The sequence below is a fragment of the Labeo rohita genome, chromosome 19 (genome assembly GCF_022985175.1).
Source record: "Labeo rohita strain BAU-BD-2019 chromosome 19, IGBB_LRoh.1.0, whole genome shotgun sequence".
Lineage (NCBI taxonomy): Eukaryota > Metazoa > Chordata > Actinopteri > Cypriniformes > Cyprinidae > Labeo > Labeo rohita.
In genome coordinates this window covers 4,514,120-4,532,198 of record NC_066887.1, presented here as the reverse complement: position 1 = coordinate 4,532,198, position 18,079 = coordinate 4,514,120, and the positions used below count along the sequence as shown (strand labels likewise).

At 40.2% G+C, this 18,079-nt stretch overlaps 1 protein-coding gene across 3 annotated transcripts; it reads right to left on the bottom strand.

Moving 5' to 3' along the window:
* Positions 1 to 1,204: 1,204 nt before the first annotated feature.
* On the bottom strand, positions 1,205 to 17,091 carry LOC127182375 (E3 ubiquitin/ISG15 ligase TRIM25-like). 3 transcript variants are annotated; one of them, XM_051137666.1, is made up of 6 exons: positions 16,525 to 17,091; positions 10,786 to 10,881; positions 9,379 to 9,612; positions 5,924 to 6,074; positions 5,788 to 5,847; positions 1,205 to 3,301 (listed from the first exon to the last, which is right to left on the bottom strand). In XM_051137666.1, the coding sequence occupies exons 1-6, from the start codon at positions 17,089 to 17,091 to the stop codon at positions 2,688 to 2,690; spliced, it is 1,722 nt and encodes a 573-aa protein (XP_050993623.1). In that variant the 3' UTR covers positions 1,205 to 2,687. The 3 variants fall into 3 exon arrangements, with proteins under 3 accessions (XP_050993623.1, XP_050993624.1, XP_050993625.1); XM_051137667.1 differs by having other exon boundaries at positions 5,930 to 6,074; XM_051137668.1 differs by lacking the exon at positions 9,379 to 9,612.
* Between the last annotated feature and the right edge of the window lie 988 nt (positions 17,092 to 18,079).

Here is an 18,079-nt window from a genome sequence, read left to right as displayed (position 1 = left end):
AATAATAATGTCGGTCAAAATGTCCGGTAATGAAGTTTGCCAGACAGAATTTAATCTTATTTTGGTTTATTATGGAGTGTAACATGCATGCAGAATTTTGAGCTACATATATATGCTAATTAATAGGCTAGTCGATACTATTTTATTATTTTTGACCTACAGTATGGTAGTTCACTGTAAATTTTACAGTCTTTTACCATTAACCATTTAACAGCTTTTTTTTTTTTTTTACTGTTTACTGTTACAGGCAGATGAGGAAGATGTTGTTCTAACCTAACATGTGAGGTGAGATAAAAGATTTTGAGTCCAAATGTTCATGCATGTAATGAGTATACACACAATCAGAAAAAGAAAGTATGATTTTGAATGAGATCCCTGGCTCATGTCTCGTAGACTTAGGACAGGACTTACCAGGACAAGTGCTCTGCTTTTCCCCAAGGTGGTTGCAGAAGTTTTGGAAAAACATTGGTGGAAATGGAAGAGTTCTCTGTTTCTAATAAAAATGGCATCTATGCTGTGTTTCTTAATCTCATGTTGTTCAAGGTGATTTTGACAGTAAGAGTTACACAAGACAGTACATCTTCAGTTTGGAATTCAGTCATCCTTCACTGAATCTTTGGTCACTGGAAATGATCACATTACGTTTTTACCAGATCCAGACAGACTTGACTGAACTTGTCCCGAGAATATCAGTCTTTAAGCCATTTTACTACATGTACTCAGACAGACAGAGACTGAAGAGTCTGTATTTTTCTGGTTCTGTGATTGAGAGATGTGTGCAAAACAGGTGTGACACATTTAACATGTTTTTCCTGCAATGTAATTTTTAATACAACTGCCCAAAAGATGTCAGTCACATAATGACATGAATGAAGACTTTGAGAGACTGTATACCTGTAGATTACTGGACTGTGTTGATTATGATGTACTGCATGAAGGTGCAGGATTGAACTTGATCTGTGCTGAACACACACACACAGAATTTAAAATATAAATATGGATATTTATCAGGTTAATCAGATGTAATTCAATAAATATCTTAACTTTTGGTAATCCAATCAATTAACTTGTCAAGAAAGTTAAACATCACAGCAGCTTTTTACTTCAGGTTTATTTCTCACACTGGAAATAGAAAGTCAGGCACTGTGCATTGTGGGATACAATATGAAGTACAGAAATAAAGCAGAAATAGTTATTATATATAATGCATATACATAAATATTTGGGGAATATACACTGTGCTGTAACATGCCTTTGTTTATTATTAGTTGACTGCAGTTCTCCGATATCTTTTTTTTGCATACAGTGAATAAATAAGTGCACTTGTGCCCCCAAACAGTTAACCCCGGTTCGGCACAGCACAGTTAGGAACTGTTCTTGGCCGAGAATACTCAGCATGGTTAGCTAACTGTACTGAACCATGCACGCAGAATGTGTTTAGTGACATCAACACTCAGGATCAGTCACTTGTCTGTTATCTGGCTGCTAGTTATTCTCGGTAACACTTTAAAATAGGGAACATTTATTCACTATTAACTACGACCTTTCCCTTAATAAATTATTAATTTGCTGCTTATTAATAGTTAGTAAGGTAGTTGTTAAGTATAGGTATTGGGTAGGATTAGGGATGTAGAATAAGGTCATGTAGAATAAGTCATTAATATGTGCTCAATTAGTACTAATAAATGGCCAATATTCTAGTAATAAACATGCTAATAAGCAAGTAGTAAAGAAACCATAAAATAAAGTGTTACCTTATTCTCTGTAGTTGGCCAAATGTGCTATTTGAGTGGAATACACAGAAATATCTGATCATCCTCCATAGCTTGGGTCAATGGTGAAAAGCAGCTAAACATGGAGGACATGGATACGGACATTAGCCAGTCACAGCAGTGGCTGATTACTATTGTTTCTGGAAGTGGTGAATTGAGTGTGTTTTTCACAGATAGTGAAAATGAGCATGGAAAATTATAATTTTTTACAGATATTGCAATCTTCATGAACTAACCATGAGAAACATAATATAGAAATCTAAACCACATTTCATGACCCATTTAATGTGATTCTAACCATTAACAAAGCAATAAGTCCTGTGAAGCCATGCTTAATAATATCTTAGCTGTTCTAAAATTACTGTAAACCACAGGTTTGTGATGGTTTTGCAGAGACAATTGAATGAGGATCCATATGCAGCTTTATTAACACAAATGGAGGGTCAAACAGGCAATAATTGGAGTCGCAGACAATTAGACAGGGGTAATATAGTAAATGGGAGTAGTGAAACAGGCAAAGGTCTGGGCAGGCAGCAAACAACAACAATCCAAACAAAGCGTGACAAAGTCAATGTGCAGGCAGTGTTAGAAAATAATCCATTTAACACAAAGCAAATTTAACAGGCTGGTAACGAACAATCAGAAAATGTGTCCAAGATCAGCAAACTGAGAACCCAAACAAAGGGAATAAATGCTCAGAATTGTCGCTGTGACAAAACAAGACTTAGCAAAGAGCATAGTTAGTTCTGAGCTTATATACTCTCTTAAATGAGCTAACATGCCAGGTAATCAGGTCAAGAGTGAGATTGTTGGAAATGTAGTGACAAGAGAATAATCAGTATTCAGGAGAGGGAACCCTCTGGTACCCATCGAAAGTCTATATTCACGACAAGCTTTTTGGGGGTTATTGCTTTACTATTGCAGAATTGATTTATACTGTATATCACACAGTTTCACTGTGGAACCTTCAGCCAAACTAACATATTTATTACATTTTACACCTATAAGAGGTTCTGTAAAATTCTGAAAAAACCTAAACCCAGGATAAAGGTACTGAGTGAATGTGGTCTGGACTCTGTGGATGAGGGTCATTGTGTCACAGATGCTGTAGAAGGACAGAATTCCTGCACTGAGATCCACATACACTCCTATTCTATTGGAGCTGGAGGGTACAGGAAGTTTAGTCTCTTTGTTGTTGTGCCAGAATGAGAAACTGGAAGGAGAGCAGACCAAACTCCAGGACTGATCATTATACCCAAATCTACACTTATTATCAGTCCCCTTCCTGTAGATGGTCTTATATGACACTGATATAGACACATAAACAAGGTCATTCCCAGTCCACTCCACCTCCCAGTAACAGCGTCCATGCACACACTCTCTGCACAACACCTGAAGATATCTATCAAATCTGTCTGGATGATCAGGATACCACTGGAGCGTTGTAGTGCAAGTCACCATTCTGTTCCTCTCAGACAGATAGAGGTGCTGATGTGCTGTATTTGGATGCAGAGTAAATCGGTGGAAATCTGATGGAGACATAACACATTATCTACACCAAAATATGTAAATCTGAAAATTTCAATGATCAGAACACATTAGCTGGATGAACTGTATTAATTCCACACAGTTATAAAATGTGATGGATATTGTGATCTGTGTAATACAAAATAAGACTAGAATAAAACAGAACCAATAACATTTAACCTTTTCCAATAAGTATTCAGGCTCTTTGCAATAAAAACTAAAATTTAGCTCAAGTGCATCCTATTTCCCTGGAGAATCTTTGAGATGTTTATACACATTTTGATTTATGTATATCTCTGACAACTGATCAACTCATTGGACATGATTTTTAAATATACACACCTGTCTATATAAGGTTTAACAGTTGAAATGCATATCAGAATATAAAGCAAGCCATAAAGTCAAAGAAACTGCCTGCAGAGTTCAGAGACATGATTCTGTCGAGGTACAGATCTACAGAATGCTACAAATTAATTCTGCTGCATTGAAGTTTCCCATAAACACAGTGGCCTATGCATTCTTGCATTCCCAAATGCAAGACATTTGGAACACCTAGGTAAGAGAGTTGACCAAAAACCTAAAGGTCATGCTATAAAGGTCGAGCTCTACAGATCATACATTAGATGAAACAGAAATTTACAATAGGACACAACCATCGCTCCAACACTTCACCGATCTGGCCATTATGCCAGAGTAGCCAGACGAAACCTTCTCCTCAGTGAACACATGAACTGGCAAATGTAATTACTATTTGGCCAAAAAACACCTAAAGGACTTTTAGACAGAAGTGGGTCCAAGTCACACATATTTAAGTTTCAAGTAAGTCTCAAGTCCCCATATACCATAAAGTCTCAAGTAAGTATCAAGTCCAAGTGTAAACGAACCCAGTATGTCAATTCAAGCCAGCGGCTTACCTCAAGCAAGCAGTTTCATTCAAAACAGCTGATTCATTCAGGGACTAAGCTAAAATGGTTCTCTGAATCACAATCAAGATCGATTCAAAACCACAGATTCATTCAATAATTAAATAGTTAATTGCATTGCTGCCAATGTGCTGAGATGTGTAGCTTTTTCTTATGCTTCCATTTGGTTTGTTTGTGGCTCCCATAATGTTTCAGAGCCCCATGGACTGTGTCTTAAGACCACACCAAGCATATGCTGCTACGTACCTCAATAACATCATAATCTACAGTAATGATTGGCAGTGAAATATGCAATACCTGAGAGCAGCCTTGCTAATTTCACTCTCCCTTTTGTCTAGGGTTGGGTATCATTTGAATTTTAACGATACGTATTACAAAAGAACTTATACTAGGGCCATTTTGCCATTATATCTTGAATTTTTGGTGCATTAGGATGAAAGAGAAATCACTGATCATTAGAACACTGTGATATCTGTCATACAATTACGTATATTGCTATGCAATGTCATATTTCAGTTTTTTCCTTTTAATACATTTTCAATGTGATTACAAAATCTCTTACAAATATGAAGCCTGAAAACTTTATTTAAAGTGATCATATTGTAAGTGGACATGTCTTGTAAGTAAGCAAGTTTACAAGCAGGACTTAACACCCGCAAACCCGCCAAATGCAGGTGAATTTCAGCAGTGGCGTGTAACAAAGTCACTCCCACTTGCCACCTAGTTTAATTTTATAAGCACTAAAAGAGCTAGACATTACTTCTTGTCCGGTAAAAGTGGATTTTTTGAAAGACAATTTTATTTGGCTGACCAGACAACTAAACTTGATTAAAACATCTATGGAAATACTGACATTTCAGCAAGGATTATTCTGATTTTATTGTATTTGGTGTTAACGTGACATGATCAAGAGAGTGCAGTTTTCCCTAAAAACCAGTACGACTGCAAATTTGACACTGATTTTATACAAGAGTTCAAATGAGTATTTACTTTTTTGTTCACAATATTGTCAATGTTGGCTGACTTGGGTTTGATTTGGTTGACAAAAATAGTTCCAAACAAAGATCACAGCAGAACAGTTGTGCATCTCTGAGCAACACACAGCATTTTTTCTTTACTGCATTTCCAACATTTCATATTTGTATATTAAAAACTGATTTAAAACAGTAAGCTCATAGCATTATTTATGCAGTTGTAATTTTGCAGTATAAATCCATTCATACTACATTTCAACCTCTGTGTAAATTCATCTAAATGCCACTTCAGCTGCTTTAATTTTTTCTGCAGTGGCAAGATTGATTTTGTTGATACAGATTTAACTTAAGCAGCAACAGCCCTATATTGTGTTATTATATTAAGTGAAATTATTTTACATAAAACATAATTTCGCAACATTAAAATTGTGGCCAGTAAAAATGCTGAGTGGCTATTAATTGTGGAAAACCACTAGCCACAGTACCTAGTGAGCAAATATGTTAAGATGAAGCCCTGTTTAGAAGTATGTAAGCTATCAGAATCCTCTGTTTTTGTCTTTGTGTGTGTTGATATTTTCCCCTGTAACTTACAGTTTAAGAAGTCTTTCCTGCTCTCATATTCTGGGGTGGGAATGATCTGGATGCATCTCACTGCAGAAAACAACAACCATTTTCAGTGTAAAAGAAGATAGATAAATAGAATACTAATGAGTCTCTAGTACTTTACCTATACCAGCGAGTTTTTCAATCTCCTGTCTGAAGAAATCCTCCAATTTCTTTTTCAGTTGAAAGACTGATTTTCCTACAACATCCAAAGAACCGTCAGAGATACTGGGAACATCTGGAGATCCAGGAGGGACAGGGAGAGATGGGAAACTCTACACAGACACAAAAGACACACACACACACACACACACAAAATCACTCATGTAAATGACTGGGTGATACAGTTGCTGTGTACTGTTTCAAATATTATGTATCTTCAAATGTCTTTTATAGAAATATTATTCCATGTATTAAAATTGATAAATAATAATATCTCTTCATTTTAATTGGACAACGGGATTTATCATTGTGGGAGTGCATGCTTTGGCAGCCTCTGCAAGCTGAGTGCGAGTACAGGGAAATGGAATGGTAAGAGGAATGCCTCAGCTTATTGGGATCTAATATGTTTTTGCACTTTGGAGCGAAAAGGTGGGTGAAGATGGGTTCAGAGGAGCGGCAGCAGTACAGAGAGAGCTGCCTGGGGAGTGACCTGTCACATGGGAGATATGTGACCTCGCTGGGCCACTAGATTGGTCAGCATGAGGGCATTGCTTTGTATCAGTCATTGTGGACTATGCAAAGCAGTAAGCTCCAGCATCAAACCATGGAGAATTTACTCCAGGCCCAGGAACAGCAAACCAGGCCCTACAACAGGGTCAGCAAACTATGTGAGTTTGCACCAGGGGAAAAAATTCTTCAATTAATACCCACCTCAAGCTCTAAAATATTTGCAAGGACCCTTTCTGATCACACAGCGAGTTTGAGTTGGGCTGGAGGTGAAATAAAAAACCAAACACACTCACTCCTGTCCCTTTTGGGGACCACCTCATGCCGTGAAAATTGTGAGGCATGAATAAGAAGCGATGCTTGATATGGGTGTAAGCCCAATAGTTTAAGTGCTGGTTTGTTGACCCCAGGGCTTAACCAGATTCTGTGTTGGCTATGGCAAAGTAAATGTGGTTCGATGCTTCTCCAATGCCCCAGGTTGTTGAATTACTCAATCAGTTAGGCACTGCTTGATTTTACTCGACACTAGATTTGACAAAAGGTTATTGGCAAATCCATTTAACGCCAATGTCTCAAAAAACTGCTTTTTCCACTTTGTTCCATTTACACCAATTTCTTTTGCTTCCGTTTGGTTTGTTTGGTGCTCCGGTAATGTTTCAGAGCCTCATGGACTGTGTCTTTTGATCACCCCAAGGATATGCTGGTGTGTACCTCAATGACATCATAATCTACAGTAATGATTGGTGGTGAAATATGCAACACCTAAGAGCAGCCTTGCTAATTTCACTCTCCCTTTTGTCTAGGGTTGGGTATCATTTGAATTTTAATGATTCCGATTCCAATTCCAATTCTGCTTATGGATTTGATTAAAAAAACAAAACAAACAAGCAAACAAACAAACAAAAAAACAATTACATTAAAGATTAAAAAATCCAATAAAAATGTAAGTCAAACATTTGGATGTCATATTTTTTACTGGGCTTTTTTTTTTTTTTTCAAAGTGGTGTAGTTAAATAACATAAGCAAAAAGCAGCAGCCTACAGAACATTTAGGCCTATAAGAAGAACTTTTGCCTATGGTTTTAACAAAAACTACCACAGCAAAAGCAACTAGACTAATATACATTTTAAACATTTAATTGTTAAAGATAAGTAAACAATCAGTAATAAAATAGGAACAAGCAAATCAATAAATACATACAACTGAACAAATTTCAAGTACAGAAAATTTCATAAATGGAATCTAGATTAATCCTCGTTAAAGTCAGATATTCAGTCAAGATCAGCGAGTGATTTTCTTGTGTTCTTTAACATTAATGAGAGGCAGAATGTTTATTCGGCAGCTGTCTCTTTAACACTGAATGCACGCAGATCTAAAAATACCATTACACGTGTTTTCTTTCAAAACGGTTTATCTAAAAGACATACTAGTGTATGTCTGTGCATATTGGTCAGTAAATGTGAAATAGAAATCAGTTCCAGCCCAAAACAACCTTTTCTGCAGTGGAAATGCACGGAACGGTTCGAGAATGGACACAGACCGGAAACCTGCACTAGGACCTCTGTTCTTTGTGTTCGCATTTCAGATGCGTGCGCTGCACACAAACAGTGTGCAAGTTATTTCCCTTCCTGCGCTTAAATAGTTTAATATTACATTAAAATGCAAACGCAGGAATCATTATGTGGAATCAAAATGCATGTGTCTTATCGAATAACCGGTTCTTGGAAATTTGAAACCGGTTCTAAAATGGAACCCATTCTCAATACTCTTCCCTACTTTTGTCTTGCAAACAGATGCATTGGACAGATGCCTGGGAGACGTATTATGCCAGGTGATGTATTATGCCAACATGAAGGATGCCAACACATGGATCACCTGTTAGTATCTCGCTTTGCAACCATTTAAATTCCAGGTGGTTCATAGGCCAGGGGTGCAGATAGTGGTGGGCGGATCTGGTTGAGCCAGACCTCAGTTGGGCAGTGGGGGTATGTGGAAGACGGGCATTGTTTGGCAGCCACTGAAGGCAGAGAGCGAGTAAGGGAAAATGGAATGGAAGGGAAATGCCTCTGCTTAATGATGTCTAGCAGGTTTATTTATTAATTGTGAAGTAATACATTAATACATTAAGCAAAATTAAGTGTTAATGGTTTTCTACAGGAGGAAAATGCTTAACAAGAGACTGAGATTGTGTTCATATTCTGCTGTTCTGTGGCTACAGATTTGCGGGTCTTGTCTTTATCTCCTACAGATGACATGCACGACACTGTACATTATGCTATTAAATTAATTTTAACCATTTAACTATCACAGTGTCTTGTCTCCATTGGCAACACACACAATTTGCAAGTAACGTCACAGGTAGCAGAGAGTGCAAGTGGCGATTGCAAGTGACATTGTAATTTAGTTTATTTTTTCTTGTCATCACCACCTGGCTTCTGTTGTAAAATGTTGAAAGATTCAATAAAAAAAAATAATAAATAAACAAAATAAAATAAAAAAAAATATTTAAAAAGACTGCAAGCGACATTACTTGTGGAGAGTGCAGGTCTGAGAATGCAAGTGCATGTCTGCAGCCAGACCATATTGCCTCTAGTGGACAATGTTGTATTACAGTCTTCATCTGTCATACACAAATGACTAATTATTGAGAACAAGGGTGAACAACTATTTTGTCATGAAGTGCTTTTTTAATTGTTTTTAATTTAATTGTTTTTAATTGTCCTAGTTAATCACTGCGCCATAGCAAGCGGCAAAACTGTTCAAATACAATTAGTATTCCAGCACCTTCATGCTTGCACCCCTAAAGAAAAAGAAGAAAATCAGCATTTTTGGTGCCTGTACCTTAGATAAACACTGTTTACTAAAATCAGTTAAATCTCGTAATGGAAAGACTAAAGATCATGGTACTACCTGAAGGAAATGGATGTGATCATTTGTGTCTGAAAGCTGCTCCAGCTCAGAGTTTCTGTTCCTCAGATCATCAATCTCCTGCTTCAGTTGCTCCATGAGTCCTTTGGCTCGACCCACTACAGTCTTTTCTCTATCTTTGATCATTTGTGTGACTTCAGAGTGTCTTCTCTCAATGGAGCTGATAAGTTCAGTAAAGATCCTCTCATTGTCATCCACTGCTATCTGTGCAGAGTGCTATAGGACACATATTACACACATTCAGTGGGACTGAAAATCACCCTCAATAACTAACTTAAGAAGAGCCTTACACCGTGACCTAACAAGCTGCGAAACAAAAAGATTCCAGCAACAAGCAATTTGGTGTGACATGACAATGCGACGCAGCAGAATTACTCAAATATAACAGGCATTCAGAAATGCAGAAGTGCACTGTACTCCCAATGAAATGGACAAATTTATAATGTAATTCATTAAATATTAAACTTTTTTTAACACTATTGAAGATATATACTGAGAACCTGATATCATCTTTGTTATAGAATACGCTTGGTGGTGCGCATTGAGTTCACGGTTTTAATGTACATGTCTGCTTTAATTTAATTTCTTTTTCAGATCTGAGGTAAACTATCTATTGTTGCTTTCGGTATGGCTATTAAGGTCTTGCAAAATTAATTTCAAACTCACATTAGACACTTTTAACTTTGAATAAAGCACATAATCAGTACCTGAAATTATCATTATCATTATTCTATGTTGCAGAAATAGAAATAGAAAGTTTTTAAAACAGACACTTTGCGTGTTGCTGGTTAGGACTCAGAATAACACGGATTAAAAGATACCTTTTATCGTGTGTTGCATCGTGTGAAGTTAGGACACAGTGTTAAAGGGATAGTCCACATAAAAATAAGAATTATCCAGTCATTTACTCCCCCTCTCTAGCCACAGATGTTTGTGACTTTTTTCTTCAATGACAAGTGAGAACTGTTCAATCTTGACTGTACTTATTTCACTCCTCTCCTGACTACAACTACCTCCTCTAGTCTATTTAAGGTCATTTGGCATTTCAAACAAACCTTCTGCATGAACTTGACACTTGCATTAACAAGCATGTGACAGTTTGTCAGAAGTGATGGATTATATCATTTACCTATTACCTATACCTATTGTTTCGCTTCAGACATGATTCCTTCACTAGGGTCATATGTGTTTGCGGTTTGAGCCTCAGAATTTTCAGACACTGTCCACTTATGTTACATAAACTTCCAGAAATTGGTTATGTTGCTAAAAATGTTCATATGAAGAAAGAAAGTCTTATACATCTGTAATGCTATGTTCGGCATGAGGAGTATATGACTGAATCCAATACTTCTCCAACTGTCAGAGGTTTTTCTTCTTCTCAAAACACACCTTGTGAGTCTCCACAGCCTCTTCTAGCTCCTGAAAATACTTCTGTCTCTCTTTGATTTGCTGCTGGAAGTTTTGCTGTGTTTCACTCAAAAGTTTCTGTACAACAAAACAAATAAAATAACAAATAACAGTGTAATAACAGAAATACATAAAGAGCAAAACTGAAATTGAAACTGAGTGCCTTTGTGTTTTAATCTCAGTTTTTATGTTTTTTTTTTCTTATAAAACTTATGATTTAGTATGACATGCAAAATAAAATAAAATAAAATGTGAATGAAATTGGCGTGTGATATTTACATGCAAAGCCACAAGCTGAGCTGCTCATGCGGGTATTTAAGGCCAGCGCATGCAGATCACACTTCAGCATTTTTCTGAGGAGCCAAGGTTACTTGCACATATGAGGGTCCTTATACTAAACGCCACAACCACTGTACCGTGTTCGAGCCAACGTAGCTTGTGGGGACAAGCGTGAGTGTGTCAACTACCAGAGCAGTGATGCCAACTCGTAACCTTCCAATGCCCAGGGTAAATGACCTCAGGTCTCCAACTTCTCAGAAGGAGCGCTACCCACCTAGTGACAGGTCACTGTGGCTGTGGCCTTTTCTGATTCTTAGAAGGCATATGCTCTTTGAAAAGCAGCCCCTATACACCTGGTTGATGTTACATTGGGATGCATACTCTTCCTCACAGGAAGAGGGATGCTATGGAACCAACTCCAGGAGGAGGGAGACTACCTATCCCACAGAGACCGATGACAGAACAGTTCTGTTGAGGGGAAGACACTGGGTTCACCAAAAGGGAACTGGACAGTGGGGACACATCGTATGGGGTGACTGACAGGGCATCCACAACATACAGGACAACAGCCAACTCAACTACCGTGGTAAAAGAGGCCTAGGGTTCATTCGAGCATTCGAGACAAAACTGGTTCCATGCTGAGGTTATAAAACCTTGCAAAAGTGTTGGGTGTAGCCCAGCCTGCAGCTCTACAGATGTCTGCTAGTGATGCACCGTGTGCTAGAGCTGAAGTAGCAGCAATGCCACAAGTGGAATAAGCTCTAACGCTTAGCAGACACGGCACATCCTGGGCCTGGTACGCCCTGAGAATGGCATCCACAATCCAGTGAGTAATCCATCCTTCTCCTTTCACTGTTCAGAGCTGTTCAGATTGCCATTCCAAGGAAATGTGCAACGCACAAACCGGACATAACAGAGACAAGGCTGGGTTTCCCCCCCTCGGAGGGAAATGCTTGCAAGTTCACCACTTGGTCCCTGAAAGTCACCGGAGGTGGGACGAAGTTATTGTTTTGCAATGTATTTAATAACTTGCTAATATGTAGTACAGACGCTCATTTATCGCCACCTACTGACGTAACATTAGGTCTACAGAAAAAGACACAGCTTTAATGACATGATTGACGGGTATCATTTATAATATTTACAAAATATTTATGATTCTTTAAATCCTAAACCGATAGAATGTTAATTACTGAGCAAAGAGATACATGAAATGAAGCGGAAAAGTAAATATATAAGAATAGTTATAATCAGTAGTGTAGTGGAGGGCATACGCAAGTGCAGTATACGGCGTATACATTTCTTTATCAGTCAGCTTTGTGTAGGCCTATACCTACTGTGACGAGTCGACTGCCTCCCCCCCTTATTGTCAGCTGCACCCCGTCGGTAATCGCCGCCCTTCACCAGGCTCCCGACGGGAGTGGGCGTGTGGGAGGAGGAGGGGCGCTGAAACATCCAGGTCTGGCGGCGTGTGATGAGGCACACCTGATGTGAATGAAGCCTCATCACCGCCGCTGTTAAAATGCCGAGCGCGCCTCTCCTCAGGAGACCGGTCTCTTCCCCGTGCATGCACGCTGGTGTCCTCGTGGGTCCAGGAAGGGGTGAAGAGGGAACCAGCGCCGCAGGACGAGTTGCCGGACCCCGCGGGTCCGGATGAGGACCGCACCCGTAACGGCTGACGGGCCAGGATGCCGGGCCGTGTTATCCCCCAGAAGCGCCGCGTAGGTGGAGGAGGACGATGCCGCTAGAGAAGCCGCCGCCCCTCGCACCCCGGACCTGAGCGGGGAGCGCGTGCGGCCGCCGGACTCCGCCCCTTACCTGGACCCTTCCCTTTTGGAACACTACCCCTCCTTCACGGAACCCCGTCACTTCGAGGACACCAGATCCCCCTTTTGTTTTGGACACTTTTTCCCCCTTTTTTGGACACTTTGTTTTATTGTTTAATAAAAGCCTCTCCGAGGCCTGACGTCACGCCCACTGTGTCTGTCGCTTTGCTCCGCCCCGTGACAAGTGGTGGAGAATGCGGGCATGGGCGGAGCTTAGGCAGCGCAGTGGGAATCACCTGGTGACGTCATCCCCTCTCGCTCGCAAAAGAAGTCAATGGAGATTCGGACCCGGAGGACGGAGAGACGACGGTGACGGCCTCCCAGCCGCTAAAGGGGTAAGTGACTTGTTTCATTTAATATCACTTACCCTGCGGTTGGTTGAGGCTGTCGACTAAATTCCGGTTTCTCTGTCCCCGGTCCGGTGGCGTTGCGAGAGGGAGTCGCCCGGAGAGGAATCCCCGCCCACTCCGACCGCTGGAGCCTGGTTGAGGAAGGTAGCACTCCTGCGTGGGCGGCGACCGAATGACGGGGATGTCGCTTGGGGGGGAATGTGACGAGTCGACTGCCTCCCCCCTTATTGTCAGCTGCACCCCGTCGGTAATCGCCGCCCTTCACCAGGCTCCCGACGGGAGTGGGCGTGTGGGAGGAGGAGGGGCGCTGAAACATCCAGGTCTGGCGGCGTGTGATGAGGCACACCTGATGTGAATGAAGCCTCATCACCGCCGCTGTTAAAATGCCGAGCGCGCCTCTCCTCAGGAGACCGGTCTCTTCCCGTGCATGCACGCTGGTGTCCTCGTGGGTCCAGGAAGGGGTGAAGAGGGAACCAGCGCCGCAGGACGAGTTGCCGGACCCCGCGGGTCCGGATGAGGACCGCACCCGTAACGGCTGACGGGCCAGGATGCCGGGCCGTGTTATCCCCCAGAAGCGCCGCGTAGGTGGAGGAGGACGATGCCGCTAGAGAAGCCGCCGCCCCTCGCACCCCGGACCTGAGCGGGGAGCGCGTGCGGCCGCCGGACTCCGCCCCTTACCTGGACCCTTCCCTTTTGGAACACTACCCCTCCTTCACGGAACCCCGTCACTTCGAGGACACCAGATCCCCCTTTTGTTTTGGACACTTTTTCCCCCTTTTTTGGACACTTTGTTTTATTGTTTAATAAAAGCCTCTCCGAGGCCTGACGTCACGCCCACTGTGTCTGTCGCTTTGCTCCGCCCCCGTGACACTACGTAAAATGCCTCTGATGCGCATCATTCCGTAGTGTCCTGCATTAGCCAAAATCATGACAGTCCACCACATCCAGACATGTGTGAATAAATGCAAATATTCACTAAAAAAACCCAGTAAAGACAGTGATAATGCGGCAAGGAGCGTGGCGCCGGCTTGCTTTGAAATGTTTGAAGATTGTGCCTGATGCGCCCGCACTGCAGATGCTGCCTATTCATACGTGAGAGCATGTCGGGGGAGGCGAGCAGAGTGGTAAAATAATAATAATAATAATAATAATAATAATAATAATAATAATAATATAATATAATAATATTATTATAGATTACTGTAATCAGTACAGTACACACGAAAACAATACAAATACAAAGAAGCAGATTTTTACGATCAGAAATTTCTGAAACCGGTGAACTCCTGTAAACTTTTCAATCCAACGATCCAGTAAACTAATGCACTCAAATAGTAAGTTTAAATGGCTCTAATACAGGGAAACCCTGCCTGATTTTATCAGAGATTGTGTAAAGTCAGGGAATAAATGAAGTGTATACCACTTCAGGTACCACTACACCACTGGTTATAATAAATACAAATGTTAAATAAAAAACAAGAAACCATCAGTGAATGGATTTAAAAGATGGACTGGATGTGTTTTATTATAGTTCTGTATTATTTTCTGTTCTTATATAGGCTATTCCTTCAACAAATATTCAGAATAACAAATTATTCAAATTTCATGCTGTCACGGAGACGATCGAGCACAATATCAGTTATAATCTATTTTAGTCTTTGTTATTCTTCATTCAAAATAAAATTTTAATATTGTAATAATTTTAGGGGATAAGTTAATATCTCGAGTTTACAAGTTAAATATCTCTTAGCCACAAGTAGCCAAACCGAACATGTCTGGCACCACACCGTTCAGGGTTTAAGAAATAAGGCATGCAAAATTATTCACTGTAAAACTGTAGCTATTCAGATAAACAAATATATGTAAGTAAATGTATTTTGTGTTTTAAACAAGTTCATAATAATCACAGTTGATGGCTTGGTTTAGGAGCTATATGTGTGCTACCATGTAGTAACGGATATACAACGGATATACGGATGTCGGATATACAACGCGTGAATTCATCCATTTCTTCTGAAAGACATGAAAGTGAGTGGCTGGTAAACAGGAAGAGTTGAGTGAACTTTATATGTAAGCTACATACAAGCTTTCATGGGGAAAAAAAACCTAATTATGTGTGAAAGGTTTAGCCTATTATTAAGCTACTGCTGTTTCAATATACATCAATGTTTATTCTTCTTCTTCTTATAATTATAAGTGGTTTATAGTGATTATGTGCATTTTAAATGTCTAAAAGATTAAATATCCTAAACATTATGTGGATAAAAACATTAAGAAGCACTCACTTAGGGCCAAAAGCTGCGCTAATCATACGAGTGTGATCATATGCTTCAGAAACCAGCCTACTGATCAGAACCATTTTTTTTTTTTAAATTAAATATAACGTAAGCCATAAACACTTGCCGAGTCACAGGGCTCAAGTCCAAGTCAAGTCCGAGTCACAGTCCGAGTCACAGTGAGCATTTTGAACGGGAGCCTGTGGAGGGCCCGATTAAACACTCAAAGCTCGGGAATGGGAGGTCCGCGAGGATGTACCTGGCAGGTTATCTTCCATTGGAGTCCCCAGATCGCCCTCAGTGCCCACCACCGCGGCCTCAGTCCCAGCGGGAGGAGGACCGGGATGGGGAGTGTCTGAGGTTGCTCTCGAACGTTTCTTTGACAAAACATATGAAAGCCGCGACCACAACGCCCCGAGGGTCATGCTCTCATAATGAGGACATGTACTGTCCACGAACGCTGCTTGTGCATCGGCTTGACCCAAACAGAGCATACAGCGATTATGCCCATCAGAATAAGAGAGAACTCTTCAGGAGAGAGAACTCCACTGCACCCAGTGAACATGGACAGAACCACATCTTTAAAAAGACACGAGCCGCCGTGTAACACACAAAAGAAATTTGCTCTTTTTAGAAGGGAATTTGCTCTTTTAGAAGTCACTGAAGCACCCAGAACACTCTCGCACTTATCCGTGCAGAGCTGAGAGAGACTGCTGTATGTGCTGTAGAATCCAGTAAGATGAATGGGACTCTCGCTTCTCATCAGCTGAGACGTGTGCACTTGCTCCGAAGAACAAAGCTGAAGTGTGATTTGCATGCGCCATCCTTAAATACCCACATGAGCGAGAATTTCACATTTCATTGGCCTTTTCTGATATTCTCAGAGGTGATTAAGCTTCCAAGAACGATCCCCCATATGTCGTCATACGACACACGTAATAGTGTGAACGACAGAAAGGGAATTGCATATTAGCATGTTTCAGTCTGTACCTGTTTTTCTGTCCTCTCTGCTGCAGCTGATACAGTACTGTGATTTTTGTGTTCATCTACCATACAGAGTAAACAAATACACTGCTGGTCAGTACGGCAATAAATTTCTAGTGGTTTATCATGCTGATGACAGATCATCTCCTGAAGTCGTCCAGTGGCGTCCATTAGATTGTGTCTTTTTACGTTGAAAAGATTCTCATGTTGTTCAAGGTGATTTTGACAAAAAGAGTTCAGACACACCAGACAGGACTTCACAGCTTTGTGTTTTTGTCCAGTACAAACATCGCACTGCACATCTTCAGGTCCAGCAGGAACAGCAGTTTGGAGTGCAGTCTTTTTCAGTTTCTCCACCACTTCAGCCAGCATAGTGTTTTTACCTAAAGCAGGTCTTGGACTGAAGGTCTGTCTGCATTCAGGGCAGCTGTAGACTCTTTTCTCTTCCTCTTGATTCCAATGGTCTGTAATGCAGCTCATACAGTAACTGTGTCCACAGGGAATAGTCACTGGATCCTTCAGTAGATCCAGACACACTGGACAGCTGAACTGGTCCTGAGAAAACCTGGCCATTTCACTGCATGATACACAGAGGCACAAGAACTCTCATTTTCTGTGTTTGAGAGATGTGTGTATAACAGATGTGCCTCCAGTAAAATTAGTCTAAATACATTGGTTAGTTACTTATGTCATGTGTGAACTGTAACACAATGCTTCCTTAATACATCAATATATAAGGAGCTGCTCGTACTGAGCAATGTTAGAGTTGAGTGACCTAACAGAGCATTTCTCTGCAACCTATAGAGGTTCATTAAACCTTTTTAGGGCTTCATAAGGGTTCTGCTCTTACAAAATAAATTTTTTTTTCTCTTTATGGGCCATGGAACTTGGCCCATTAAGCCGCTTTTTTTCTTCATTACATTTTGCCCATTTTGTGGCAATTACTCTCTACCCCTTTTAAGGGTGCGTTGAAGCAGACATGAGAATTTCATAACAGGTATACTACTCCAAATATTGGGCAGATTCAGTCTTTTTATTGCATCATCAGTCTATTTCTCAGCGCTGGATCCATGTAAAGTGGACATACAACATTTTGACTATTAAATTTGCCAGATATTGACTATTACAATTGATGAGTCTAGGTGTTCCTTTAAAGTGCGTCGCACACTGGACAAGATGTGGAGAGCTCACTCAGTGTCTCAGTGACTGTATATAGCCTATATTATCATCTCATTATTGACCCAAGCACCGAAGGTCCTGGAACCCTTTTCTGATCTTTCTTTTACTAACAAAATAAAAATATTTTCATTGCATTAATGCATGCATTTATGAAAAGTACTAAAAAACAAAAAAACAAAAACATGATTAATTACTTTCCTTTAAAGAAGATGTTCCATATCCACCCAAAATATTTGTGTATACACAATTACAAATATATATATATATATATATATATATATATATATATATATATAATCAATATTTAATGTCCATCTAATATCTATCCTTTCAACACACTTTCACTGTATATGTAAAATAACCAATACAAATTATAAATAAG